At 37.0% G+C, this 27503-nt stretch overlaps 5 protein-coding genes and 1 pseudogene across 10 annotated transcripts; 3 read left to right on the top strand and 3 right to left on the bottom strand.

The window, feature by feature from the left end:
* Positions 1–74: 74 nt before the first annotated feature.
* LOC139787068 (succinate--CoA ligase [ADP-forming] subunit beta, mitochondrial-like) lies at positions 75–1203 on the top strand (annotated as a pseudogene).
* Positions 1204–1883: 680 nt separating this feature from the next.
* LOC139787064 (succinate--CoA ligase [ADP-forming] subunit beta, mitochondrial-like) lies at positions 1884–7024 on the top strand. The gene is given in 8 exon segments (XM_071726152.1): positions 1884–2065; positions 4160–4419; positions 4508–4670; positions 4758–4950; positions 4953–5021; positions 5110–5414; positions 5491–5610; positions 5692–7024. Coding segments are annotated over 8 exon segments (1347 nt in total). The 5' UTR covers positions 1884–1999; the 3' UTR covers positions 5863–7024.
* Positions 7025–8748: 1724 nt separating this feature from the next.
* On the bottom strand, positions 8749–11024 carry LOC139787065 (uncharacterized). The gene is made up of 2 exons (XM_071726153.1): positions 10572–11024; positions 8749–10337 (listed from the first exon to the last, which is right to left on the bottom strand). The coding sequence occupies exons 1-2, from the start codon at positions 10902–10904 to the stop codon at positions 10032–10034; spliced, it is 639 nt and encodes a 212-aa protein (XP_071582254.1). The 5' UTR covers positions 10905–11024; the 3' UTR covers positions 8749–10031.
* Positions 11025–16315: 5291 nt separating this feature from the next.
* On the bottom strand, positions 16316–20662 carry LOC139787063 (F-box/WD repeat-containing protein 9-like). The gene is made up of 7 exons (XM_071726151.1): positions 20594–20662; positions 19890–20028; positions 19301–19428; positions 18977–19215; positions 17050–17308; positions 16686–16979; positions 16316–16393 (listed from the first exon to the last, which is right to left on the bottom strand). Exons 1-7 carry the CDS (start codon positions 20660–20662, stop codon positions 16316–16318), a joined length of 1206 nt encoding a protein of 401 aa, XP_071582252.1.
* A 778-nt stretch (positions 20663–21440) lies between these two features.
* On the top strand, positions 21441–24975 carry LOC139787067 (uncharacterized). Of its 3 annotated transcripts, none has more exons than XM_071726159.1 (4): positions 21441–22779; positions 23063–23273; positions 23444–23632; positions 23769–24004. In XM_071726159.1, the coding sequence occupies exons 1-4, from the start codon at positions 22766–22768 to the stop codon at positions 23967–23969; spliced, it is 615 nt and encodes a 204-aa protein (XP_071582260.1). In that variant the 5' UTR covers positions 21441–22765; the 3' UTR covers positions 23970–24004. The 3 variants fall into 3 exon arrangements, 2 of the variants coding, with proteins under 2 accessions (XP_071582260.1, XP_071582261.1); XR_011722517.1 differs by lacking the exons at positions 23063–23273; positions 23444–23632; positions 23769–24004 and adding exons at positions 24331–24369; positions 24455–24543; positions 24617–24975 and having other exon boundaries at positions 22100–22779; XM_071726160.1 differs by lacking the exons at positions 21441–22779; positions 23063–23273; positions 23444–23632; positions 23769–24004 and adding exons at positions 24150–24246; positions 24331–24369; positions 24455–24543; positions 24617–24975.
* On the bottom strand, positions 24892–27477 carry LOC139787066 (putative nuclease HARBI1). Of its 4 annotated transcripts, none has more exons than XM_071726156.1 (5): positions 27184–27477; positions 26746–26957; positions 25820–26379; positions 25512–25656; positions 24892–25416 (listed from the first exon to the last, which is right to left on the bottom strand). In XM_071726156.1, exons 3-5 carry the CDS (start codon positions 26372–26374, stop codon positions 24959–24961), a joined length of 1158 nt encoding a protein of 385 aa, XP_071582257.1. In that variant the 5' UTR covers positions 26375–26379; positions 26746–26957; positions 27184–27477; the 3' UTR covers positions 24892–24958. The 4 variants fall into 4 exon arrangements, with proteins under 4 accessions (XP_071582257.1, XP_071582258.1, XP_071582256.1 ...); XM_071726158.1 differs by lacking the exon at positions 27184–27477 and having other exon boundaries at positions 25092–25230; positions 25324–25416; positions 26746–27155; XM_071726157.1 differs by lacking the exon at positions 26746–26957.
* Between the last annotated feature and the right edge of the window lie 26 nt (positions 27478–27503).

Below are 27503 nucleotides of genomic sequence, written 5' to 3'. Positions count from 1 at the left end.
GGACGTCGCCGCGGCGATCGGGAAGCCGTAGCATACATGCCGATCGACGTGAGGAAAGGTTAACGTCCGCGCAGGCGAACAGCATCGCCGATAAAACTGGGACTCACGGGGAACAGCAAGGAGATCGCGTCGCTCGTCGCCTTCAGTCTCTACGAATTGTTCGTCGAGAAGGACGCGCTGCTGCTCGAGATCAATCCATTTGCGGAAGACATCTGTGGCGAATGTACGCGCTGACAACGAATGAGATAAGATACGAGAAAACAAGAGCGCATGGTAATGCGTTTCGATAATAGAACTGAATAGCGCGTTATACTCGCGTCTTGTTGCCGCAGATTACGCTCTGGATTGCAATGTAAGTTCGACGACAGTGCCGATTTCCGGCAGAAGGAGCTGTTCGCGCTGAAGGACACGACCCAGATGGACCCGAAGGAGATCGAGGCGGAGAAGTACAACTTGAATTACATAGCCCTCGACGGGAATATCGGTTGTATGGTGAACGGGGCCGGGCTAGCGATGGCCACCATGGACATTATCAAGCTGTACGGTGGGGCGCCGGCAAATTCTTGGACGTCGGCGGCACCGCTACAACCGAGACGGTCACGGAAGGCTTCAAGATACTATCCTCGGATCCGAATGTAATTATTAATATAAAAATCGGCTGAAATTAAAACGACGAAGGATTGATATGTCAATGGTATTCCAGGTGGAAGCTATTTTGGTGAATATTTTCGGTGGCATAATGAGATGCGATATAATCGCCCAAGGAATCATAGACGCTACTAAACAACTAGATCTGAAGGTGCCCATAATCGCACGATTACAGGTAATTACTCTTTTAAGTTGCATTAGCCTTGTATCATTTTGTTTTCCTTTTCTTCTTTTTTTAGTAAGCAGCGTGTTTCTTTGCAGGTACGAATGTAGCGAAAGCTAAACAATTGATACTAGACGCCAAGTTGAAGGTAATTTCCGTGGACGATTTCGCTCGAGCGGCCGAGACGTCTGTCAAGTTAGCATCGATGATGAATATCGCCAAGTCTTCGGATTTAGATATCACTTTTAGTTCTAAATCGTCGAAGAGGAAGGATTATGAGAAAGTAAAAACTGAAGGAAGACAGAGCCTCTGTGGAAGAGTTTAATAATGTATTTTGTACTTGTAAGTCCACGAAATATATCTTTTTATACATGTATGTACACGCAAAATAAGGTGTGTATGTTATTGATTTTTCTGTTACACACGACGACAAGATGATGAGGATTCATAACTTTTAAGAATATTACGATAATTTAATAAAAGAGGAGAATCAGTAATTACTCTGGCTTCCCTTCCTCGCGAGATGTAAGTAATTTGTTCAACCAGCAGGATCGCAAAGTTTTGAACTATATAATGTCTCTAATCTAATCTTTGCTTTTCACATGTCAACAAACGATTAAGCATTCTATCCACTTTAACAAAATATGTATTAATGAGTTAATCGATCCGATTAAATCAGCGATTAGTTCAACCGGCAAAATCGCTTGAAGTAAAGTTTCTAACTATACAATTAATTGTTTCTAATTTAATCTTTCTTTCCGTATGTCAACAAAAGATTAAGAATTCTATCCAGATTAACAAATAATAAGATATTATTTCAAGTTCGTCCTTTACGGCTGCGCTGTCATACTTTACTGAAAATGAAACAGGCACATAATTGACATTAGCCAGAGAAGAGAGAAAACGAAAACTACAAAAAGTTTAGCTGCGAGGAGTAAATCAGTTCCGATTAAGTTAATCGGAGTTCAATCATCAAAGTCTTTCTCCCCGATGACTCGACCGACGGGCGACGCACCGTCAGTCACAGTCCATTCGACTCCGCGAGGCTGCGTGAGTTTCGCGTGCGGCATGCGGCTCCTCCTGCTCTGCGTCATACTTTTGCGCGTGGGAAACGTCAAGCGCGCTCGGGTGGGGGCCACGAGGGACCGAAGCTCGCGCCTGGCAGTCCACGGCCGTCGCTCGGCAAAAATGGCTACCATGTTGTCGCGGGCGGTCTCACTCGCGGAGAATCTCGGCCGACTGAGCGGCCCCAAGGTACGTCAAGCCGACGGGTTTTTCCGCGTGCACGTTAATCGCGCTGATTCGACGCGTTCAAACAAACACGCGGGATATCTGCGAGATTGCTACGGATCGGCTGAGACCGCGGAGAGGAGTGGAGAGAAGAGAGAGAGAGGGAGGAGAGACGGATCGAAGGTCGCCGATCGCGCCATGTTGGACAGCTGTAGTCTGCTAAATCGAGCGCCAGGGTCGCGAGCGGTTCGAAAGCGGAGAATCTCCGTCTCGGGGGATTTTCCCTCCGGAGAATCGACGTGACAGTTACGCAACCGACCGGGGTACCGCACCCCGGGCCTCGCGTCGTCCCCTCGACGTTCCCGCGCGTCCGCCCCCGCGTTTCAATAGAATTACCGGCATTACCGCGCCCGCTCGCGCGAAGGGGGACACTTCGACACTTGTCATTTGTCAAGCGGTCGTTACCGGTCGACGATGACGATCGCGCGACGCGCTCCCTCCGACAATTTTGTTCCCGTCGAACGAGTCGAATGAGACGATGGATTCAATTCGAATCGAACGAAAGGACGGTCGCGGTTGACGCTTCCACGCGCTAGCGCGCGCGATCGATCGATCGATCGATCGATCGCTTTCTCTCCTCTTCCCGCCGGAATGCAAACTTTATTTTGCAGCACAACCTTGAAGGCGCCCCGACGCACGTGCTCCGGTTGTCAAAGTCAGTGACGCGCGATCGGAGCCTTCGATTAAAGAGCCGATTGTACGTTTTTAAAAACCCGACGTGACGGAATCGCCCGAGCCTCGTCTCGTTGTTCTGTACGGATTCCCTGATCGGCAAATTCTTCCGCAAGTCATGAATTAAAATTCCGTAGGAAACAGGATTTTACTCGAGCTTGAGCGTTTAATAGGTTTCTCTATTTTTGTTTATCTATATTACATTTAATATACCCCGTCAAATAAATTACCTAAAATTGGTGGAGTATGAATTAATTACATCTTCAGCTTTGGTTCCGGGACTGTCGTTTTTTAAGACCGAGTATTGATCGATCGGCACGCGATTCGAAAGCTTAAAGACAAAATTAATGATAAGATAAGTCAAACGCTTGAGCCAAGAAAAACTTAAGAAGAAAGGTAAACGGCCGATAACGAGCCTAAATAGGTGTTGGTTAAAGAAAAGTGCAAATTTATTCACAATAATATGATAAAATGCATTGTATGTTTTGACTTGCTAAGTCTTCTTCAGCAGTTGTGATATAATATGAGAATTAAAAGACTACATGATAGAATAAATAAAAAAGATAGTATAATTAATAGAATACAAAATATAAGATAGTATAATAGAATATAAAAGAAGATTAGTAGTAGAAGCTAAATAATTTATTTAAATAATTTATTTATTTATTATTAAGCAGAAGCTTCCGCTGGATTCGGCTGGATGATCGAAAAAGTCAATATTTATTTATCCCGCGTTATATACATATCTATAATAATCAGTAATATTGTTCAACAACAAAAAAGTGCGTGAAAATGAAGGTAATTGTTTTCCATAATTTATTGGGCCTCAAAAATGTCATTCTTTGTCGAACAGTATAATAAATAGCTTTTAACGCAATTAATAGCGAGCGATATTAATTAATATTTTGCGGACAGCTGTCTGTTGAAAACTCAACTTCAAAATTATGTTTAAACGTTTAAACCTATTTGCGTTTGAAGAATCAGCACTAAAAGTGATAATGGAATGCGCCGCTCTGTTACACAATTCACTTTATTGTGTGTCATTGCCAAAACGCATGTAAAGCTACATGTGAGACGGAGCGTATGCGTATGTTCATCGCCGTTCGACCTTCGAGCATAGATCTATATTTAACCGTTATATGATTTATAGTGACAAACCAATTTGCATATACTTTAACCTACTCATGTTGTCTTGTCTTTTTAACGCCAATACGTCGCGTTAGCAAATTTTATCTTTCTTTATCCCCCGATCAATGTACACGACGTAGACTTTGACATACACTTTTATGAATGTAATGACGCTAGTAGAGCTGGGAGTGCCTGATTATAATGTAAACAAATGCGAGAGTTATCGCTGAAACCCGTTACGTCACGTCCCTTTTTCAGATATTCACGTGCAAGACCAGCTTGATGAAGCAACCAGTCAGGAATCTGAACGTACACGAACACATTAGCTACAGTTTGCTGAATGAGGCCGGTGTGCCGACACCTAAATTCGGCGTCGCCAAAACACCCGACGAGGCAGCTAAGCTCGCCGCCGACCTGAAGACGAAGGATATCGTTCTGAAGGCCCAGGTCCTCGCCGGCGGCAGAGGAAAGGGACACTTCAAGGGGACGAGCGTCAGCGGGGTGAAGATGTGTGAAACGTAATTACGGCCATTTCGATAAGAATTACATGCAACACGACATATTCAAGATGCGTCGTGAAATGTTGCTTATCACCGTTGCTTGTAGTCCAGAGGAGGCCAAGTCGTTGGCGGGCCAGATGCTTGGCAAATTGCTGATCACGAAACAGACCGGCGAGGGCGGCAGGATATGCAACGCCGTGATGGTCACGCAGCGCATGTTTCCCCGTAAAGAGTACTACCTTGCCGTCATGATGGAAAGAGCCTTTGGTGTAAGTTGACGAAATGCGTGAGCCGTTTGAGACGATATTGCGTGTTGAAAGAGAGATATATTTCTAACGGATGCTTTCCACTTCCAGGGTCCCGTCATAATAGCTTCCAGCCAAGGTGGGGTAAACATCGAGGAAGTCGCGGCTACGAATCCCAGTGCCATCATGTACGAACCTATCGACATCAATAAGGGAATTACAAAGGAACAGGCGGAACGCATAGTAGCGAAGCTCGGCCTGGATAACGTGAAGGATTACATTTCCAATATGATTATAAATCTTTACCAATGTTTCTCAAGAAGGACGCTCTTCTCTTGGAAGTGAATCCTCTCGCCGAAGATATCAATGGAAATTGTAAGTTTGCCTTTTTTTTTTTATCTCTCTTTACAACATTTTGTAAATACTCGGTTTGCGTAAACTTTCTACGTAATTTTGTTTACAGATTTCGCTCTGGATTGCAAGTGCCGGTTTGACGACAACGCCGAGTTCAGGCAAAAGGAGCTCTTTAGTCTAAGAGATTGGACTCAGGAGGATTCTAAGGAAGTCGAAGCCGCGAAATTCGACTTGAATTACATCGCGCTCGACGGTAACATAGGTTGCATGGTAAACGGAGCTGGTTTAGCCATGGCCACGATGGACATCATAAAGTTGCATGGTGGTGAACCAGCTAATTTTCTCGACGTTGGCGGTGGTGCGTCGGCTTCGGCGGTGAAAGAGGCATTTAAAATTATCACTTCTGATCCACGAGTGAGTGCACGAAATTACGATTGGTCCTTGTGTGATTTAACTGAATTTTTACACGTATATTCTTTTTTCCTATCAGGTTCACGCTCTTTTAGTTAATATCTTTGGCGGCATCATGAGGTGTGACGTTATAGCGGAGGGTATTATCGCCGCGACTAAGGAATTAGATTTAAAAATTCCCGTCGTCGTAAGATTGCAGGTACAGTACCCGATGCGCTTTGTTTTGCAAATAATTATAATTATGACCGATTGTACGAAGACACATTTTTTTGCTTTCTAGGGTACTAACGTGGACGAAGCCAAGGCTCTGATCGCAAATGCGGGTTTAAAAATTGTACCAATCGACGATCTCGACGAGGCCGCCCGGGTCGCGGTAAAATTGTCGACCATCGTTAAATTAGCTCAATCCGAAAATCTCAGCGTGAACTTCGAGATACCTGCAATTTCATAGATAGCGAAAAGAAATTATAATCGGTAATATATTAAGAATATTTCTGCCGAGAATGTGTACTCAATCGTTAAAGGATTTCAGAAACGTCTGAAAAGTAATAATTACAGTAATAACTTCGTAATGTATGCATAACGTATTCTCGTCAACGAGTAACATTTCACATAGATGTTTGACTCTTTGTGTAACTTTACGGACAGAGAAAGAGAAAGAGAGTAAAAGGTAGAATACAATTTTGGACAAATCTGTTTTACTAAGTAATACGATTGGTGGATATGGATAAAATATGAAAGACGGACGAGCTATTAACGTATTGTTATATATATTTGCGGTAATTTTGCTCTCGAACATTTGTAATACACAGAACTGCAAGATTATTCACGGAGACGTAATTTATTTCGCTTATTCTACCGCAGGGCTCTGAGATCCAGTATTAAGAGATTAAGTTATATATTATAATATAATACCTATATCCAAGCGACCGCTGCGCACGGACATGTGCTCTAGAGAGTGTTCAAAGCCACCGATAGGGTGCTGTTAAAGACATTAAAATGTAGACATTATCAGTTGTTTCAGACGTCGATATATCAGCTTATAATGCGGTATTAAATTCATGATTTATTATTGTATCGATACTTCGTAAGTAAACGTACAAATTTACGCGATATTACATAAAATTGTAGTTTTGTCGCTACAAAACTATAACTTTTTTTCCATAACTACGACGCGCATGGATAATCGTGCAGCTTTAAGTGAAAATCGAATATCACCACATCGTACATATTCTATATCAGGATAATAATAATAAAATTAACAGTGAATTACTGAGTTAACCGTCCAGATTTCGACGGTCACGCGTCTGTAAAACCATCGGTCTTTAACAGTACCTTGTCGATGTCAAAGATAACGAAGCTCATATCCGTTTTTTTAAGACGGAACCTTTCGCAACAGACATTGATGCGGAAAAGCGTCGTAAGTAAAAGGCCTGTTCCATGTAACATATGCATGTAGCGATTATATATGTATACATAAATTATTTTGGATAATTTTAGTTTCTGTAAATATGAAATGGCCCTGGTTTCCGACTGCGAGAGGAAAGGACGAGACTTGTGATTCACGAAATTCTGTATTCGCTAAATAGACAAATTAAACGATTTGGAATCTCCTCGCACGTGTACCCTGTGAGAAACGAGATCAGCATGGCATCAGCATGGACCGCAGTTAATTTCGTACTCATGTTCGGCAATTAATTAATTGAGCAGGACCTTGAGGCAAAATTTCTAAATATATAATTCGTTGCCTCTAATCTTTTTCTCATGTGTTAAAAAATTGATAATTCTATCCACGTTAGTGAAATAAAGGTATTACTTTACTCGGTAAATTAATCGCTAAATTAAATTGTAAATTGAATTTTCAACTTCGACATTAGATTGATAGTGAGCGATCTGAGAGACCCTTAAGTTTGAATAACACAAAAAATATTAATAGATTAATTACACAGGCCCACAAAAAAAGAAAAGTTGTCTGCGCCATGGACTAGACCATGGTATTCCCATGTATTTTCGCCTGCTGAAACCGAATATGACCTCAGTTTTTGCCCCTACACGTCAGGATTTTTTTCTACAGCCAAAAAAAAGGTGTTTCGTAGGGGGCAAAACACCTTGTTTTTGACTGTAGAAAAAAATCCTGACGTGTAGGGGCAAAACTGAGATCATATTCGGTTTCAGCAGGTGAAAATACATGGGAATACCATGGTCTAGTCCATGGTGCAGACAACTTTTCTTTTTTTGTGGGCCTGTGCACAGACTAGACCATGGTGCAGACAAAAGAAAAGTTGTCTGCGCCATGGACTAGACCATGGTATTCCCATGTATTTTCGCCTGCTGAAACCGAATATGACCTCAGTTTTGCCCCTACACGTCAGGATTTTTTTCTACAGCCAAAAAAAAGGTGTTTCGTGGGCAAAACATCTTGTTTTTGACTGTAGAAAAAAATCCTGACGTGTAGGGGCAAAACTGAGGTCATATTCGGTCTTCAGCAGGCAAAAATACATGGGAATACCATGGTCTAGTCCATGGCGCAGACAACTTTTCTTTTTTTGTGGGCCTGTGTTATGAGATTGTAGCCATTAAGAATTATTAATATTTATTAACTGTGTTCTATTATCTATAAATAACACAATTAAAAAATATCAATAGATTTTTAACCCCTTCGTTGCATTGACGCAATAGTGCGTCAAATTAATCCGTGTCATGTGTGGCATTGACGCAATAGTGCGTCAATCTTTTTTTTCCTATTTAACTTGCTCAGATTTGGCATTCAAGTCTTACACGGGGGTTTTTGGGGTCGCTGATACGAATCTTGAATTCAAAATTTGCAAATTCGGATGAAAATGCAAAAAATTACTTGATGGGATGAAATTTGCCACTCGGGGGTTTTTGGGATTGCTGAGTGCGAAGCTGAACTTAAAATGAAGGAATTCAAAATGGCGAATCCAATAACATGGAGCGAAATACAAACTCAAATCAAGCCGTTTTTTGTATTTTCGTCCGCCATATTGGATCCGCCATTTTGAATTTTCGAATTTTAAGTTCAGATTCGTAATCAGCGCCCTCAAAAACCCCAGGGTACAAATTTTCAGGATAAAAAAATTTTCCTGCCATTTTGGGCACTTTTTGTCGAATTCTCTCTGCCATACGAAGGGGTTAATGGCCTATGTAAGTCGCAATAGACTTGATGCAAAATTTACCGTCGATCAATCGCGTTAAGGGTCGACAGGAGTAACACTACCGACCTCTGGCGGGTTGCTTAGCTGCGAGTCCGTATTTTATTTATTATAAATTTTTTAAGAGCCAAAATGGAAAATCCGGCTCTGTAGCGGGTTGCGGCTGATCTTACTGATTAAAACGAGCATAAGTTTAATGAGATTCGTTAATTAATTTGGCTAAATTTTGGGAAAAACCGTCTCAAAGCAGCTTTTCAGGCCTAAAAAGCTGCTTTGAAACGGTTTTTCCCAAATTTTAGCTAAATTAATTAACGAATCTCATTAAACTTATGCTCGTTTTAATCAGTAAGATCAGCCGCAACCCGGTACATAGCCGGATTTTCCATTTTGGCTCTTAAAAAATTTATAATAAATAAAATACGGACTCGCAGCTAAGCAACCCGCCAGAGGTCTCCACTCTAACTCCTGTCGACCCTTAAAAATAGGAATGAGGGTGTCACGATCCGGCATTATTTTTTCATGGCGATTTAAAATACGCGCGCGCGCACATACGCACACATGTGGGGGACCGTCGAAACCCCCTGTACACTACCGCCAGTACATCGAAATTGGTACTACGTAGCCACGTTCATTTTCCGACACTGCCGATAAAACATCGGCCTCTCTCAGGCTTCTCTCTGCGCCGGCGATGAAACTAGATCATTTTCTGCCCTTTGAAGCCCGCCGACGTTCTGACGCTTAAAATAATATTCATCATGTAGGTTTCGATGAAAATATAGCGTCAAGAAATAAAATCTGAATTTATTCAACATCCAGCATTGACGCTGAATCGTCGTTGATCGTTTTACAATCAAAATAGGCTTCGAAATACGTAAAATATTAATTATTTTCAAGTAATATCTTCAAGTAATAAAATATTTTACGAATATATATAAATAAAAAATATTATTTCTGAAGATTTTTGCTCACTGAAGATGAGCGTCGAGCCGATCGAGCGTCAACGTGAAAAGGCGCACCTTAACGTACCGTTGAAATTGAGATTGAAAGCCTGGAAAAAAAATTTGGGCTTCGAAGAAATCGTGTATATTTTCCACACACAAAAATATACACGCAAGGCTAGTAAGCAGAGATGGCGCAACAATCGAACAAAGACAGATGTCATTTCGTTAGACAAAAACAGATATAGGAAAAACAAAATTAGAAATGTTAACATTATCGACATCGAGGAAGTTCGGCCGTCAGTCCAGCATCTCCAAGCTGCACAATTTACCACAATTGCTACTAATTCTTACAAAAAATATAGTAATTATTCTTTTTGAATGAAAAAATGGTATCTTTTCGGAAAGATGTTAAAGAGTTTGATGACATAATATTTGCGCACAATAATAATGTATTATTATTGTGTTAAATGCAACTTAATAATGCTTACATATGACGCGCGCATAAATCAACATCCTTTAGATATGCAGTAAAAACAAGTTCCTGCCAGCTTGGATTCTTCATATCTTTTTTTATCGGCTCGAGTCTCTTCAGGATTTGTTTGCAGGCCTGAATCGTGGCCTAAAATCAATGCAACGATCGTTTTTATTAATCTATTTATTATGAATGAAATCGCGTTATTTTCCGAAGATTGGAGGCCGATTAAATAGTGTTCTCCGGTAACCGTATTGTTGGGCGTTATTATATTATTGGTTGGTTTGACGGTGACTAAACTTAGGTCGATACCGAAAGTGTAAGCCGCCACTTGCGCAACCTAAAAAGAATATTATTTTTATATAAATAGGAATAAAATACAAGCAACTAATTAATTATTTGCAAAATGTAGGTGACTCAAAAGAAATAAAATTATGAACGTCTATAAATAATACTCTTTCGAATCCATTTAATTGTGCTTAATGAAATTATTAATTATCATATAAATAATTAAAAAAATTTTATTGAATTTAATAAGGTAAATTAGGAAATAAACTTCACATTTACAACGTACCTTGGTATTTATACCTTGGCCGCATTCAATGCCACTGTGCGTCACGCAAACCGTACCATTGCGAGCGCAGACGGACACCATAGCATTGAACTGACCAAAATATCCGAATAGATATTTCATAGGTACTAGGGCAATACCCTTTTTCTTCCAGCGATTCTCATTGTTGAACGTCTCAACGGCCCGCTTCCGCATCTCATAATCGGCCGATTTCGACAAATCCTTTATCATGGATTCTAACGCGACCTTATCCACGTCGTTCATATTAGCCAATCTGACCTTTAGCGGATCCCTTTTCGTCACTTTCGCGATGTGTTTCATTATATTTTCAGTCATGGCCACTCCTTCCGTGGATCCTGGCGCTCGACAGTATGTGTTCGACGGTAAATCGGTTCGCACTTCGTATCCATTGAGGGTCCAATTGTCTTTAATGTAACAACTGTAAATAATTGGTAACAATAATTGTTATCGCGTACAAACGTGGAAAATTAATAAGATTAATAAGGCTATTAACAAGTTGTAGAGCATTTTAATATTCAATTTTATTTAATAAACTAATTTCTCAATCACAAGTAACTACTTTAATTTTCTAAATAAACTCTGTAAAATTAAAAAATTATATTATAATATTTAATAAAATTAATTTTATTTAATTCAAATCTTCTAAAATAAAAATCAATTAATTTTAGTAAATTAATTAATTAATTAATTAGGATAAGCAATTAATCTACGAAAATTGTTCTGTCGATATTCTCGCGAATTTTACAACGATGTAATATTTTACAGTATTACAACACGATGCCACGTGAGCGATTGGTATTTGGTTCTTTATATTTAAATTTACAAGAAAAAGCTATGTTTTTGTTTAAGTTATATGTCGATCTGCTGTAATAGAGTGGAAAAGAATATTTGTTAAGTACATCAGCATATTGTTTGTCCTGCCGGCTTTAAGTCGACAATCTTATACACTTTTTGTACATTTAATTTTTGATCGAGTATAGTCACACAAAGCTAATATTTGATATGAAAATCTTTTGAAACAATTACAGCGTATGTTATGCGTACAAACGTGCGTTTTGCGATATCCGTATCGCGTTTCTTGCTTACCGTCGATCTTCACAATGACACGTACGATCGATACACTAATTACATTCAGTGCATTATCAGCATGTTGTCAAATAAATTAAAGGAGCTATTTTTCACTGTAAAAAATAATATTTGTAAGAAATTAACGAAAATGAATAAATAATAAGAATATTAACTTATAATAAAATATATCCTGGCATTTTATGATACGCATTAGCAGATGATTTTTCACATAAAACAAATTATAAAAATAAAATTGGAAATTAATTATTAATCGTAATATTATACGTATAAACAATGCAAGCTGTTATTGTAAAATTAATATGGGCATAATATATGGGACATGGGTATAAAAATAAGAAAATTATTTAGAAAATACTAGTAAATAATTTCTATCATGAAAACTTAATCAACTGGAAAATTGTGAACAAGCACGATTTCAAGCGTGCGAAACGAAAGTCGGAAGGGTCGCGCGGCTTTTCGTAGGCTCATATGTCAGTCCCCTAATTCAAGCGACGCGTTTTATGCGATTATGCGTCAAAGAAGAGAATGATTTCCGTGGAAACTTTCTCACGTGGACGGCAAAACGCGCAACGCGCAGTTCCTTTATTTGCGATAAAAGAAATTTAAGTACCGCTGTCATCGCTGAATTTCAGTTGTCAAAGTTACTTAATTGAAAAAATTATATCTTATATTGCCTTTTATTTCATTATTTATACTTTGTTTAATTTGACGTGGTGTGTGACATATAAACCAAATTCGACGTATAGATAATATAAAATGTATATATTGGTCAATTACATATAGTAAGTCTCAAAATAGAAGATTATCTCCAAGAACTAATTTTTACACTTATAATTAGCGGTACTCTCCATGATCCGCATCGCTGATTTGTACAGCTGAACTTGTACGTAGAAATCCAAGAAAATTGAAATTATATAATTATTATTATTCACTTCAAGCTGTTGTTAATACTTTGATCGTTTTATATCTACTCTGTGCAATTAGCATTATTATCGACACGCAACACTTGGTGTATTGCGATTCTCGAATTTATTATTATTTCCAAGCGACTCTGGAGCCTCGGAGCTCTTGAATTTTTTTCCGAGGATTCACCTTGAATCGTTTGTCACACGTCAATTATGCGAATTTGGAAAATTCCGCTCGATGTAACTGAAAATAACAGCGTTGCCCCCTCCCACCTCCATGTGAAGCTTCATCACGAGTTTGTAAGCGGTTGCGATGAAAGATGCGTACAATCCGTATGATGATTCGACCGTTCGCGTTCGATGACCGTCTTTAAATCGCAAGGCGAGGAAACGCGAGGAAAATCGTTGGATGCGATGCTCCACCGGTTGGCCTTGCCGTCTGAGCCGGAAATTTTAGATAATGAATCGTATTTTTATAAACGCTTAATTTCCGAGATGCTGTGCATAAAGAGACAGGAAAATGGATTGAATTTGCAGATGGACACGGAAGGTTTACCGGATACTTATTTGAACGTTATTGATAGGTTATCAAAAATTTAGAGTTATTCGTTGTGAATTTTTATCCCCACCATTAACTCATGTACATACCGCTTTTATTATGTTAACCTTCCGATTTCTACCAACGCTTCACTCACTCACGACATGTCAGAGCGACAGATACATTTTAACACTGCGACTTACTGGTCTGTAATGGTCCGTAAGTAAGAATTCGTGATTGTAATTTTAATACTGATACATTGCGTTTTTTAACATATTAACGACTCCGATTCACGGTTTAGAAAGGACAATCAAATCTCTCCTTTCTACCTGGTCTGGTCTTCCAACCTGGGAGTAAACGTCGAAGGTGCGATCGATTCGGAGCATTTGCATATCCTGACAGACTACCGAACATTCGTATGAATTTTATTTTATAGTTTGACTGCGCTTTTCTACTGATTGACTCATTTTATCGCGATTGACTGTAATTTATCGTTTGAAATTTTCATGTATTATTTTCATTTTTACGCTGAAGATGACACAAAAAAAGTGTCGAAACGTCCGAATTTAACTAATATATTTTATTATTGACTTATTTTGATTGACCGGATTTTGATTGCGCATTAATTACCGCGCGTGGCTCTGATTGCCTCTCTCACTTCCTTTTATTTGATTTATTCAGGAGAACCTATATTTCGTTTATTCAATTTTTAATTTATTTTTGTGTATGCATATAATTTTTCCTTGCTTAATATTTAAATTATGTACAGATCCATTTGTGAGAAATTCAATGTAGGAAAAGCCACTGCGTTAAATGCTGGAAATTGGAATTTTGTTACAATTATTCCGTCTATAATTCGATTCGACGACATATTTGTTGATATGCAATCCGCTAACAATGCGTTCCGAAATGAACGTAAGCGTTTACGCTTGATCACGCTCACACTGCCCTACCTTGCAGAAATAAGCGTTTGTCAGCAGAAGTTATGACGTCACGATGACGTCATTAGTCGATCCGTAAGCGCTTACAACTCCAAAGCGAACGACGTGAGTAAAGGCCATTGCACGTAACAAAATTTTAGTCATAATCGTAAGGCCGTAAGAAAATAGACCAATCACAGTCAATTATTCTTCTCGCGCTTGAAGAATAATCGAGTGTGATTGGTCTATTTTCTTACGACCTTACGATTATGACTAAAACTTTGTTACGTGCAATGGCCTTAACGCTCATAAGCGCTTACAGCGCGTGAGCGTCCAAACCGAACGCACCCATTATTTTTTCATGGCGATTTAAAATACGTGCGCGCGCACATACGCACACATGTGGGGGACCGTCGAAAACCGCCGTAGAGTTAGCAGACAAATTGAATATTTTTCAATTATTCTTTTTCATATAATTTGGGAATCATTTAGGGAAGTTTAGGAAAATTGTTTAAACATTTGGGTAATAATATTTTTCTGTTATTAACAAAATTTTATCGAGCGTCAAGTTAGCAGATAGCGATTATGTTTAATATTTACTATGAATGGAATCGATTGGAAATCATTTGGGAATGACATCTTCATTGTAATTTTTATTTGGGAAAAGTCGCTTTTTTGTAATTTAAATAAATCTTTGTATTATAATTCGATTGGAAATGTGTCTGGGCGATCCAAGTTTCTATTTTGGGCCCCGTGGGGAATGTCGTGGCACGCCCGTATCGGAAATCTAGCCAGGCGCTGCCTAGTGTTTCATCTAGGCGCTAGACAGAATTGTGCGGGGGTGCCAAGATGGGAAATCCAGCCGGGGGCTAGCTAGCGCCCGGCCAGTGAGGCAGGATTATAACCCATGTGCGAATGTCGGACTTCTGCCAGAGTTGTCCGCATGGCCCAGAAGTGGCACAATATTGGCTGCCAAGACTTGATGTGTGTGGGTGGTACTGCCCCAGTACGGATAAACCGCTAGATCAGTATTGTGCCAGTCTCGGTGACCAGTACCCCCATGCAACCATATTCTGTTCCGAGGCGAGTCTTGTCTCAGTACTGACCGTGTATAAGGCCAGAAATGATATTGATCTACGGCCGAGAGTCGGCTCAGTACTGGGCATGGATAAGGAAAGTTATCTGTTACTAGAATAAACGATTTGTATTTTGTTTATAAATGTTATAAATAAGCGTTTAGTACACGAAGTATAATTTAAACATCGCCGCTTCTCGAGTGTGCACGCACACAGTATCATATAAGTAAATGCGTGATATTAAAAGATAACACCTTGTCAGAAAAATTTACAGAACAAAACAATGATACGATACGCGTCATGCGCTAATGCAATATATAAAATATATATTTAAGGGGATCCTGGAGCGACGGCAATGACCGATATTTATAGGTGTATGATTTTCTTCGAATTGGCTTTACAGATTTGAAATCCCTTTAACACGTTTAAAGTACATACAGAAATGATGGGTGGAGTGGTAAATTGAAGACTAAAAACTTTAAAAAATTGAAAAAATTATATTTAATACTACTTGGTGTACCTAACCCTTTGTACCTAGAGCTGTCACTTCATGGAAACTTTCGTTTAATATACGAATTATATAGCTTACGTTTACAAATCTAAAGTACCCCACTAATCGGACTTGATCAAAAAACAACGTTGAATCATTGAAACTGAGATTAAAAGCCTAATAAGAAAGAATTTCACTGATCGCAGATTTTATGCATGTAACACACACGCAGTGTACATGGCGTTGCAATCTGATAAGGACAGATATCTCGTAGGATCTCGTTGGATAAGAACAGAATGATCAAAATAACCGATATTTTTAATTCCGCTTAGATAAGGGCGCTTTCCCGTCGGAGTTCGGTCGTCACTCCAGGATCCTTAAGGATGCTTATGGAACTTAACTATATAGTAATATGTTTTCTCTTTTTCTTTGCAACATAAAAGATCCCAACATGAATACGCTGTAGTTATAAGCTTAGCTTATAATCGTAAGCGATGTTAGTGAAGCTTTTAATTACAGAAACGTATTTCCAACAAAACAATATCTACTTTTAATTTCGCGAAACGGTATCTATCACATTGCGTATTAAAGAGACGCACCAAAGCAGTATCTTGAGAAAGAATAAGAACACATATTACATATGAAAACAATATTGCTATAGAATAGCTATAGAAAACGTATAAAAATTTTTTGTTCATTGATGGTTCGTTAAACACGTCGATTTCTCGGGCGCCATACGACGAGACTTTCGCCTGCTATCGCGAGAGTGTCATTCAGGTAGTCCATCTGCAATATAAAAACACAAAATTACAATATCTAACAAAGTTCGTGTTGGATATTGCAAAATAAGACTTGTAAGAATGTCGTCAATCTTAAGAAAGGCTTTCACCAACATTCGGAAAACAAAGATAAAACTTGATTTCATAATTTCAATGTAAGTAAAAATTTAATTTTCAACATTCGAACTGTGTCTTGCACTTTTCAACTGTATTTCTCATCTTATACGTAGACATTTCACTTTTTTCTTCAACGGCAATGTTACGATATTTTCGCCAAATCTGACGCGTGTGATACTCACGCTATTGATTTCTCTGGAACGATGGGCTAAAGTAGCGATGGACCTTGGCGGATCCGTAGGGCTCGAAATTCTGACGGTGCCGTCGTAGGAACTCGTTATCAGGCATCCGCGCGTCAGATACACCCCCGTTATTATATTAGCATCAGAGGATATATTAGTATCCCTGATGGAATAAGAATTCACTAGCTCAATATCGTTATTTAGATTTAGCATGTGCAACTTCGCCTTGTCGTCCCCGATGCAAACCAAATTCCATTGCATACTTATGCACCAGGGGACCGGATTACCTGGAATCTAAAAGGTACACCTTTGACATCGTAATCGCGTCTCGTTTCTCGATGTTAAAACTACAGGATGACATTACTGTGATAGACTTCTTGATTTGTTCAGTTCTCTGATCCCAAATGGATACGGTCCCGTCCAAGCTAGCGGACAGGATGTATTCCGCGTTCATGGCCAGGTTAGTCACTACTGCGTTGTTGGGTCGGTACTGGCTGATCGGCTTATTACTACTCGATCTCGAATCGTACACGTATATTGTCCCGTCGGCTGAGCCGATCGCAAAGCGGGCCTGCTCCGGACACGATGACATACATCGCAACCCATCAGTTTTATCGCACTTTCTACGAAGATAAATCCGCATTTTTTGAATTTTATATTTTTATTAATTGTATTACATTGTTATACATTTTTTGCTATTTTGTGGCAAATCTCATCTTGACAGCTAAAAAAGCGCATATTTTAAAAAATATAACAAAAAACAAAATCTATGTTAGCCGCGCACTTGTTGAATTTAGAGCTTTTTTTTAAATTGTGCTGCATTTGACTGTATTATAATTTTTACCACAAATACCAAAACAATATCTCGAATTATAATCAAGAAAATTGAAAAATACAAAATTTTAGCACCTTACTATTTCCCTGATTAAGCTCAATTTTTCGTGGTAAAAAGATGCTAATCTGAGCCTTGTGTTGAAAAATCATCGATATATCTATCCATTACTAGAAAAAAATCGAAAAATAAATATAGCAATAAACAAACATAGTTATAACACAATTTATTGTATTTCTACGAGTTGTACATGCCATATTGTGCTGATAACAGAACACAAAAAAACAATAGCCATAATTCAAGGTGTTGATAAAAAATCAATCATAAGGGAAGAGGTAAAACAGAAATTTGATATTTTCGAATTTTTTAAAGTTGTGTCGGGTTGTGCCCGACAAGTACAACAACTTTTTCTAACGACAAAAAATCTCCTAAATTTATTGGACTTTAAAATACAGCTTTTGTTAAGAACTTAAGCGGTGTTTACATTGTCGTGGAACCACGGCTAAAATCAGGTGTAAGTGTGAGACATGAGCCGTATACATATAAAAATCAAACCATGTTTGATTATTATATACGGCAGTATTAGGAATGGGCCGTAGCCGCGGCTCACGCGCGTACGTTCACGCCTCACGTCTGATCTCGGTCGTGGCACCACGACAATGTAAACACCGGTTTGATTTTCGGAATAAAAAAAATTCAAAACCCCATACCATCCGAACCGTGACAGATGATCTAGTTTTGTAAATTGCGTTGAGTTGTGCTAAGCGAAACAATCGAGCGACAATCGAAACAAGTACAAAAAAGTTAAGGGGGTTGAAAAATTTAACAAGAGAGGTAAATAATTAAAAAAAAATTGACAGCATAACTTTTAATCATTTGAAAATGTTAAATTTTCGTTATGTTTACTTTTCGACTTTTTTATAATAAATGAATAGATTATATATCGATATTATTCCAATGGCACAACGTGATATTAAGTTAGTATCTTTTTGTTTATTCTTGTTATATTTATTATTCGTTCTTTAGTACTAAATGAATAAATATATTGATGTGTTGTCAACAGCACAATATGACTCAGATTAGCATCTTTTTACTACAAAAAATTGAGATCAATCGGGAAATAGTGCTGAGGTAACAAAACTTTATATTTCTTCGTTTTCTTGAATACAGTTCCAAATATTGTTTCCGTAGTTCAATATGGTTTACGGCTAAAAAAAATTCAAAATTTAACAAATGCGGGGTTACCTTCACAGAGGTCACACTCCTGAAATATTTGATGTTGATGAAAAAAAATACGCGTGAAGTGGTAATATGAAGTGAATTTGGCGAAACACAAAACGCGATATCTGCATTAGAATAATTTGGAGGAAAATGATGATTTCTCCCACAAATAGGAATCATCCTCGCTTAGTTTTCTTACCGCGAAGCGGCCGAAAGGAAGAGTTTTGTTATCACGTACATTTCGTAAGTTTTGGAATAGACGAGACCATCAGTGTTGGTGAGCAACGATTTGACCGTATTATCGGTACAGCAACTGTAGGCCGTGTTGTCTATCGCCGTCAGACTGCAATCTCTGCGCAATCTATGCGGGGACCTTACGTCGAAGACCTCGACGTCGTCAAAGGATACATCGGGATAAGAAAGTTTCGTGTAAAATACTTTGCAAGGTTTCGTAGCAACTAAATAAGGGATTCCATCCTGAAAACGAGATCATATACGTTTTCAGATATGTTTACTGTATCTGAAAGACGGTATTGCAATAACTCCCTAATATGCTACTTACTACGGACATCAGCAACACAGAAATTGCACTGTAACCATCCGGGAATTCCAATTTCTCCATAGAATCCGGCTGTTTCCACAGCGCCCTTTGTTCCTTGATCGCAACGCATGACAACTTCCAGGACTTCTCTGTAAGGACACGTGACTTTTTATATCAAAAGAATATGAAACTTATTCGTACCGTAATACTGAGTACAAAAAAATTTATATACGTGCAACTTGAATTAAGTACAAATAAACTACAAGCACATTCTAAATCGAGAGATCTATTAACGTTCTTACTTTATGCATGTCAAGTTATTGTAATAAACGGAGCTGCTCACGCTTGTTTCATGCAACTTTTTGTAAGTAAGAAATATATGTTTTGTAAAACACGCTTATTTTTTTAAGAGACGAACAGAAATGTAATACTACGAAACAAAATCTAACACGAGCTAAGCAGCTAATGTATGACTTGCAAATGCTTCGAACAGCGCTGGCGTAAAATGACATAGAGAATGTTCTATTATTCTATTTACTACTAAAAGGATTGGTTGTGGCGTAAGGTGCTATCAATTTGAGCTAACCGGGACACAGAAGTGAGTGGCTACCATTCGGCAATATACGGTCAAGTCGCGCTTTCCACAGTAAGTTATCATCATTTAAAATATCGTAGGTGTATTTGCACGCTAAGTTCAAACCGTGTACTAGTGTCGACGCATCTAGGAAGGTACATATTTGCAGGAACATCTGAAATGCCGTCCAATAAAATAATTAAACGCACAACTAAACAAATGTTCCGGAAGAGATGGAGGATGAAGACAGAACGAAAGAGATAGTTGACGTCGCTGATTGAGCATACTTTACTCTATCGATTACTTACTGCACACTTACTGCGGAACTATTTTAGAATGGATTCCAATCGGAATTGCTTAGTTCTTTTCTAGATTTCTATAGTGTTTATTAGAGAAAATGGAATAATTCTGATCGGAATCCATTCCGAAGAGTTCCATAATGCGTGCTCTGACGAAATGACATCTTCTTCTTCTTAAAATTGGCTCACATTTCCTTTCTGGATAGCATCGGCCAATTCAATTCTAAACGACAACATATTACAAAATCGTTTCGGTAAATCAAAAACGAAACAAAGGCGACTAACTGCGTCACCAATCCTCAAAAATTTTTCTGAACGAAACACGTCCGAACACGGTCACGATCTCTGTGAGACTCACGAAATGATAACGACGATTAAGAAAAGGAATTTCGCGCACGTGAAATACGAGAAAATCGAAGTTTTTCTTTTTCTTATACAAACCTCATTTGGGAGATCTAGCAGTGATAATTGTGCATTTTCCTCGCTGTCGTGAGCATTCTCGTCATCCATTCTTTCTCGCACCGTGCGAATCTGATTATTTCCAATTGATCTGCTCGAAACTCACTCGGTGGTTCAACGAAGGCGACTGAGGATGGTATTAACACGGAAGAACCACCATGAATCCAATGCATCATACATCCACCCCCTGATAACCGCCAACGATAGAAAACGATAAAAAATTTCTTATCGCGGTTTTTAATATGATTAGTGAATCGTTCATTTACAATACTCTATCAGAAAATCACGTTACTTGGAATTCTATCGTAAATGTCTTATCAGTTGCATATCATCGTTTTTAATATATGGGTAGTGAATCATTTATTTACGATACTCTATCAAAAACTCACGTTACGTATCACAATTTATATCATTGATATACGACAGAAAGCGAACCGATTAACTGCCGAACAGAAGATGATGAGTTGTATATCGGAAAATCCTGATAAGAAACGATAGATGTTTCGGTTCGATTAAGTCGTATAAATATCGATGAGATGTCTATCATTTTATCCTTATATATCCGCATTAATGCATACGGTAAAATTTTTACCACGATATATACTATATCGTATATATATATATATATATATATATATATATATATATATATAGTTATATATATTATATATATATATATATATATATATATATATATATATATATTGTATATATAGTGTATATATATATATATATATATATATATATATAGATATACGCGATTGATTTAGACGGGCAATAATTGTACATATAGAAAACGATTCATAACTATAAGATTTGTATCGTTATTTCCTTATTCGGATCTAAATAAACGATAGAAACCGATTTGATTCTATTAACGTTTTATCTGTCTTTTAAATATGTAACGATAGGACCGATAAGATACGATTAAAAACGATACAGCAGTATGCCTATTCTCTAACTTTTTAACGACGATGTCGCTATCGTTATGTAGCGACGATTGTCGCTTGCGCAGACGACACTGTAACGATAAAGCTATTCTGTAACTTAGGCTAACGATACCGTATCGATACAAAATGCGGTACCGACGTCGTTACCGAAACGAGTATACTCGGATTCATATAACTCTATCGCTGTAGTATCCAGCCAATAAAATCTCGTCTTTGAAACCTCCTTTCTGATGAGTTTAAGAATGTTAAAATAAGTTGAGGGGGTCGATTGTGTATCTTCCCGGGAAAAAATGTTTATATATTGTACAATTTTATCTAATTATATATATAACTTTGTAGATATAATTATACATGGATTTTTACCTGATCTAATTATATATAAATAGATAAAATTGTATATAATTATATGTAATTAGATCAAACTATGCATACTTCATATATATATGTATATAAATGATTAGATATAATTATATATTTTTGGATACAATTAGATCAAATCTTTAATGGGTTCATTTTTGTGGTAAATATGTAGAATCAAAAGTGAAATGATTTGTAATATAATGTGAAGAATTGTAATATAATGTTGCATAATTTGATATGGAGTTATAAATATTTTGATATAATTGCATATAAATGAATACATAAACAAATCTTATTATATATATGATTATATATAATATGATATAATTAGATAAAATTGTATATAAACAACATTTTTGAAACGGGTTGAAACGAGGTGAAAATTACAAAAGTAAACAGATTTTACTAGATTTCGTCACTTTTGTCGTCAATTTTCACCTCATTTCAAGATACACAATCAACCCCAAGGTTAAATAACAAAGGTGCTCGATTCGCCACAGTCCATCATCCACGCTCCACAGTCGAGTCGCGTTCACGAGGGAGAAGACACTACGTGTTTATGTCCTTTCGTAATTCTTCGCCCGCCGACAAGGCGCTCAATCCTTTGGACGTTTCTCGAGTTTCGTTTCGTTTCGCGGAAGCGAGGGGTTTTTTTTCGGATTGTGTCAGCGAAACACCGTCTCGCGCCGCGAGGTTATTCTCGGATCTATCTCGTCGAAGGTGCGTCGAATCTGGTGAGAGAAGACCTGCGAGGGGAATCGTCCGCGACGAGAGTGATCGATTGAAACGACGAGAGATAGTCCTTCAGAAAATTTTATAAAACAACGAGATCCTCGAATTTACAATGGAAATCACAAGGTAAGAATACTCTACTGGAAATCACTAGAAGAATACTCGGTAAAAATACACATTATTGTAAGATTTTCGAATAGATATAAGTGGACAATATTCAAATAGAGATAGACACATGAGTCGGTTGGAAGATTAAATGGAGTAGTGGAAAGCCTTCGCGCGTTCCGAAGGAAGGCACGGACGGACGGCAGAGAGATTTTATTTTTACCAAATACTCAAATGAATAGTAAACACTTATCCAACTGTTATGTTTGCTGAGAGTAGCCTGTAATATTAAAACTTCTTTTAGGAAATCTGGAAAAAGTCGTCAAGGGAGAGCCACTCAACGACAGATTGAGGCTCTAATTACTTATTTAGAAGAACATCCTCATGTGGCATCTGGCAAATTTACAACTATGAACAGTCATGCACAATTACAAGGAAGTTGGGAAGACTTAGCGACATTTTTAAATTCATTAGTACCAAAAGGCAAAGAAAAGGATGTAAAATCCTGGAAAACAGTAAGTAATAAGTATATATGTAACATGTTATTATTCAACAAACATGATGACATTTTAATGATGTCACAGATCATAAAAATCCTTACCTTTACCATCATTAATTTGTCATCATGTTTGCTATGTAATGTTTTCATTTTTAGTTTAATAATAATTATTTTATTTTCTTACAGACATGGCGAGATCTTAAATCTAAAATTTCAGAAAAAGTACAAAAATTGAGGAAAGGGAGAGCAGCTACAGGAAATAATCCTATTGACATAATTTTATCTGAAGTAGATAAAAGAATTCTAGGAATTATTGGGCATGAATACGTACAAGGCATAACAGGCGTACCTGATAGTTTTCCCGAAGAACATAATGTAAGTAAAACGCGTTAAATTGTTTTTCTCTTGTTGAATCATTTTGTACCTGCACACTCTATACACTTATACACTCTATACACTTATATATGTGCGATTCTATAAAACAAAACATTTGTGTATTTGATGCATGTAGGATGCCATTGAAGAATTGACAGCAGGAAATGAAAATATATTACAGGAAATGCCAACTCCAATTATAATATCAGAATTAGATAACATTCCAATTATAATACAAGAATTAGATAACATTCCAAATGGTGCCTTTCCTTCATTTCTCTCTTATATTACGTTGCTACAAAAGGTTCGTCACAAAGTTGTGTGCAAGGGCACATGATATTGAAGCAATTTTGATTTAACTTCTCGCGGATTATAAGAAATGCATCAAATTGAAATTTTGATGCATTTCTTATAATCTGCTAAAAAAAAACTTAGAAAAAATAATAATAAATTGTGTATGTTTCCTATTTAAGTTTAAATTGTTATATATATATATATATATATATATATATATATATATATTTATTTATTTACAGGTAGGAATGAAAGAGAATATAATAAAGATTATAATGTTACCAAACAGAATGTAATAGATAATCCATGTATGTCACAAGGTATTATATTAGCTTAAAATTAAAGTTTGTCATAGTTAAACTTGACTACATATTCCAAACATTAATACTACTTTATGTTTTCAGAAAATGCAACACAGAACAGGCCAAGTGAGCGTAAAAAACGTAAATATGTTACAACACTATAATTAAATAAAAAGAAATAATAAATTATGTGTTTTCTATTTAAATCGTTTTTATATATTTACAGGTAGAAATTCAGAACGTTTAGGAGTACAATTATATGATACTCGAGAATCTTTTGGAACAATAGCAGATAAACATGCTGAAGCGATGAAGGTTAATCTTTCTGTTTATTTCTCAAAAATGCATTTTTATTTAACTTTATTTCAATAATATTATATGTTAACAGATGCTAGCTGAAGCAATGAAATTACAAGCCGATGCTACTTTGCAAATAAGCAGTGCTATAGATAAGATGGCAAGAAATGAGGACCGACAGACACAGATATTGGAAATCATATATAAATGTTTAAAGGACTAGTGTATACCTTGTTTAAGAGGTTAAGAAAGTTAAGGATTAAAGATCTGTATAGATTAATAATCCGTTTAAGAGTTTAAAAGGTTGTTATATATTGCATAGCGCAAGTGATGGACGATAAGGAGGTTGAGTGAAAATTATATACATTGTTTTATAATTTTTATTTCAAAAACCAAACAAATGTATATTTGTAGTTAATTTAATAAATTCAAATTATTCTTGTTCATAAATTTCTTCATTCCCGTTATCCCATGCACAACGGTAATTAGGGAACCAGTCTCGCATAATCTGCTTCTGTACACGCTGTGCTAAGGCTCTAGGTCCTCTGCGAAGTATTACCTCTTGTTCTTCTACATTATTTGCATGATCTGCATGTGCATCGTCAATGATTATATTTTCTTCTTCCTCTAACTCCAATGGTAGCCGATAATGTACACGCATATTATGCAAAACTGAGCATGCGTTCACAATTTGTCCGCTGATTTCTGGAGCATACATCAAAACACGTTGATAAGATAAACATCTCCACATTCCTTTTATAATTCCAAATAATCTTTCCACGATACTCCGTGCTTTACATAATTTCTGATTATAGTGGAACTGCCGACTCCACTGAGGATAATGTGCCAATGGTGTCATGAGCCAAGGCTCTAAAGGATATCCAGCGTCTCCTGTACATACATATATGTATATAATTAATTATGCAATGAAAATTAGAAGTTGTACAATATTGTACATATGTCATCAAGATTTAATTAATTCTTACCAATTAAATAGGTTTTTTTTTCGCCATGATTATACCAATATTCCATGACACGTCTAATTGGAGAGGCACTCCATATATAGGCATCATTTCTTGCACCTGGATATCGTGCATTTATATTCAATATTTTCATATCTGGATCGACTATCTGAAAAAATATTTGAATTATCTAATAATATAATATTACAGAGATAGTAATACATACATACGTGTGTGTGTGTTTAATATTATGTATATTGTTTATATAGTTTGCATAACTCTAAATTAATAAATGAGACAAGTATAAAACTTTTGATGATTATTATATTTACTGCTTGAACATTCAAGGAATGATTGCCATGATGATTGACATATGATTCCTCATGAATATGCGGCGCAAGAATATTTATGTATGTACAATCGATGGCTCCAATAGCTCCAGGAAATGGCTGTGCAGCTTGTGCAAATTTATTCTGTACTGCAGCTTTTTCTTGTGCCGTCATAGGAAATTTTATCCATTGGCGTAATAAACGTATATTTATCACTTTGCGTATACAACGGCTAGCAGTTGGCTGACTTACTACCAATTCACATTGGTTTCCAGCTGGTCTTTGATAACTGCCGTGAGCAAAGAAACCAATAGCTACTAACACTTGGATTTCTGGAGACAAGCCAGTTATACGTTGTTTTTGTAAATCTTGTCTCAAAGCATTAACAATTTGCATGACTAAACCTTGAGGAAGTCTAAATTGTGCAATAAATTCATGTCGAGGAAGTTCAAATGGATTTTGAGCATCGCGCATCAATCTTCTTTCTACTTTTCTTTCAAGTCTCCTAACTCTTTCTTGTAAGAGTAATACATTCCATGCTAAATATACTTCAGCCATTGTACCTTCAAAATATAGACACGAAAAGATTAATTTATCAACAGATAAATAAAGTAATCGCTCGTGTATGTCAAAATACAATGGGAATAAAGGCCAACAATCGCGCATAACAGTAGATGTCAAATCAATAGTTCATTTAATAATATATACATATGACGGGACGTTTCGCAAGTCTGCAATCAAAGGTAAATCCATGATTTATTCTTCGTTGGATGGCGAAAACGAACCAAGTCAGTTGTTAAAAGTTTAAAAGCGTTAATCTTAAGTCAATCAGCGGTGTGGTCAAGTTTATGATACGTTCTGAAATTCAATGTCTCAATAGCGGGAGGAAGCTTGTGTGGTTGTTTAAATTAATCTCTGTAAGGACTTACAATTACAGAATTAAGTCGTGGTCCGATGTTCGCACTCTCACGGTCGATGTTAGCTCCTTTGTGTCTCAAATACTAATGGCAAACATTCTCGTTTGGTTAACAGCGAAGATGATTCTTCGAAATGATAATACATCGAGACAATAAATAAATAGCTAGATGTCGGCGAGTTCACTGAGAATACTGTTATATGACTCATCCAGATACTCTGTGTCCTTATTCAAATTAATACCATTTTTTTGTTCTTTAATATGTAGCATTAATTTATCAAAATTTAAAATTAACAAAATTTTTATTATATTAAAAACATATATAATTTATACTGCATGTAAAGATTATAAGTAAAATATAACAAATATAAGTAAAAGATAATAGTAAAATTTTTTTTTATTTGATTAATTTTAGATATTAAGACATTTGTAATACATGTTATTTTCATACTTAATTTTGCTGTAATATTATTTCTTGCGAGCTTTCCTTAATGATATATTTTTATTATATAAAAAATACACTGTATTTACTCGCACACTTTCTATACACTTTACTCGGAGCTTCGGAGCCACTCAAAGTTATTGGTCGCTATGTCTAGTTATGTTGTCGCTATTGCTTATCGAGGGGTACGAGACCCCTCGATAATCTAACGACAAAGTTCGATATTTTATCGACAACTTTAACGACATTTATCGTTACACTGAATTACAGAATACCACTTTTCGTTATAGTGTCGTTAAGTCTGCATAACGATATCCCTAGCTAGTAAA

The sequence above is a fragment of the Temnothorax nylanderi genome, unplaced genomic scaffold (genome assembly GCF_030848795.1).
Source record: "Temnothorax nylanderi isolate EJ_2023f unplaced genomic scaffold, tnyl_v1.0 TNYL_tig1257_pilon, whole genome shotgun sequence".
NCBI lineage: Eukaryota > Metazoa > Arthropoda > Insecta > Hymenoptera > Formicidae > Temnothorax > Temnothorax nylanderi.
The sequence above is the reverse complement of the archived record's forward strand: the minus strand, read 5'-3'. Positions and strand labels throughout refer to the sequence as shown.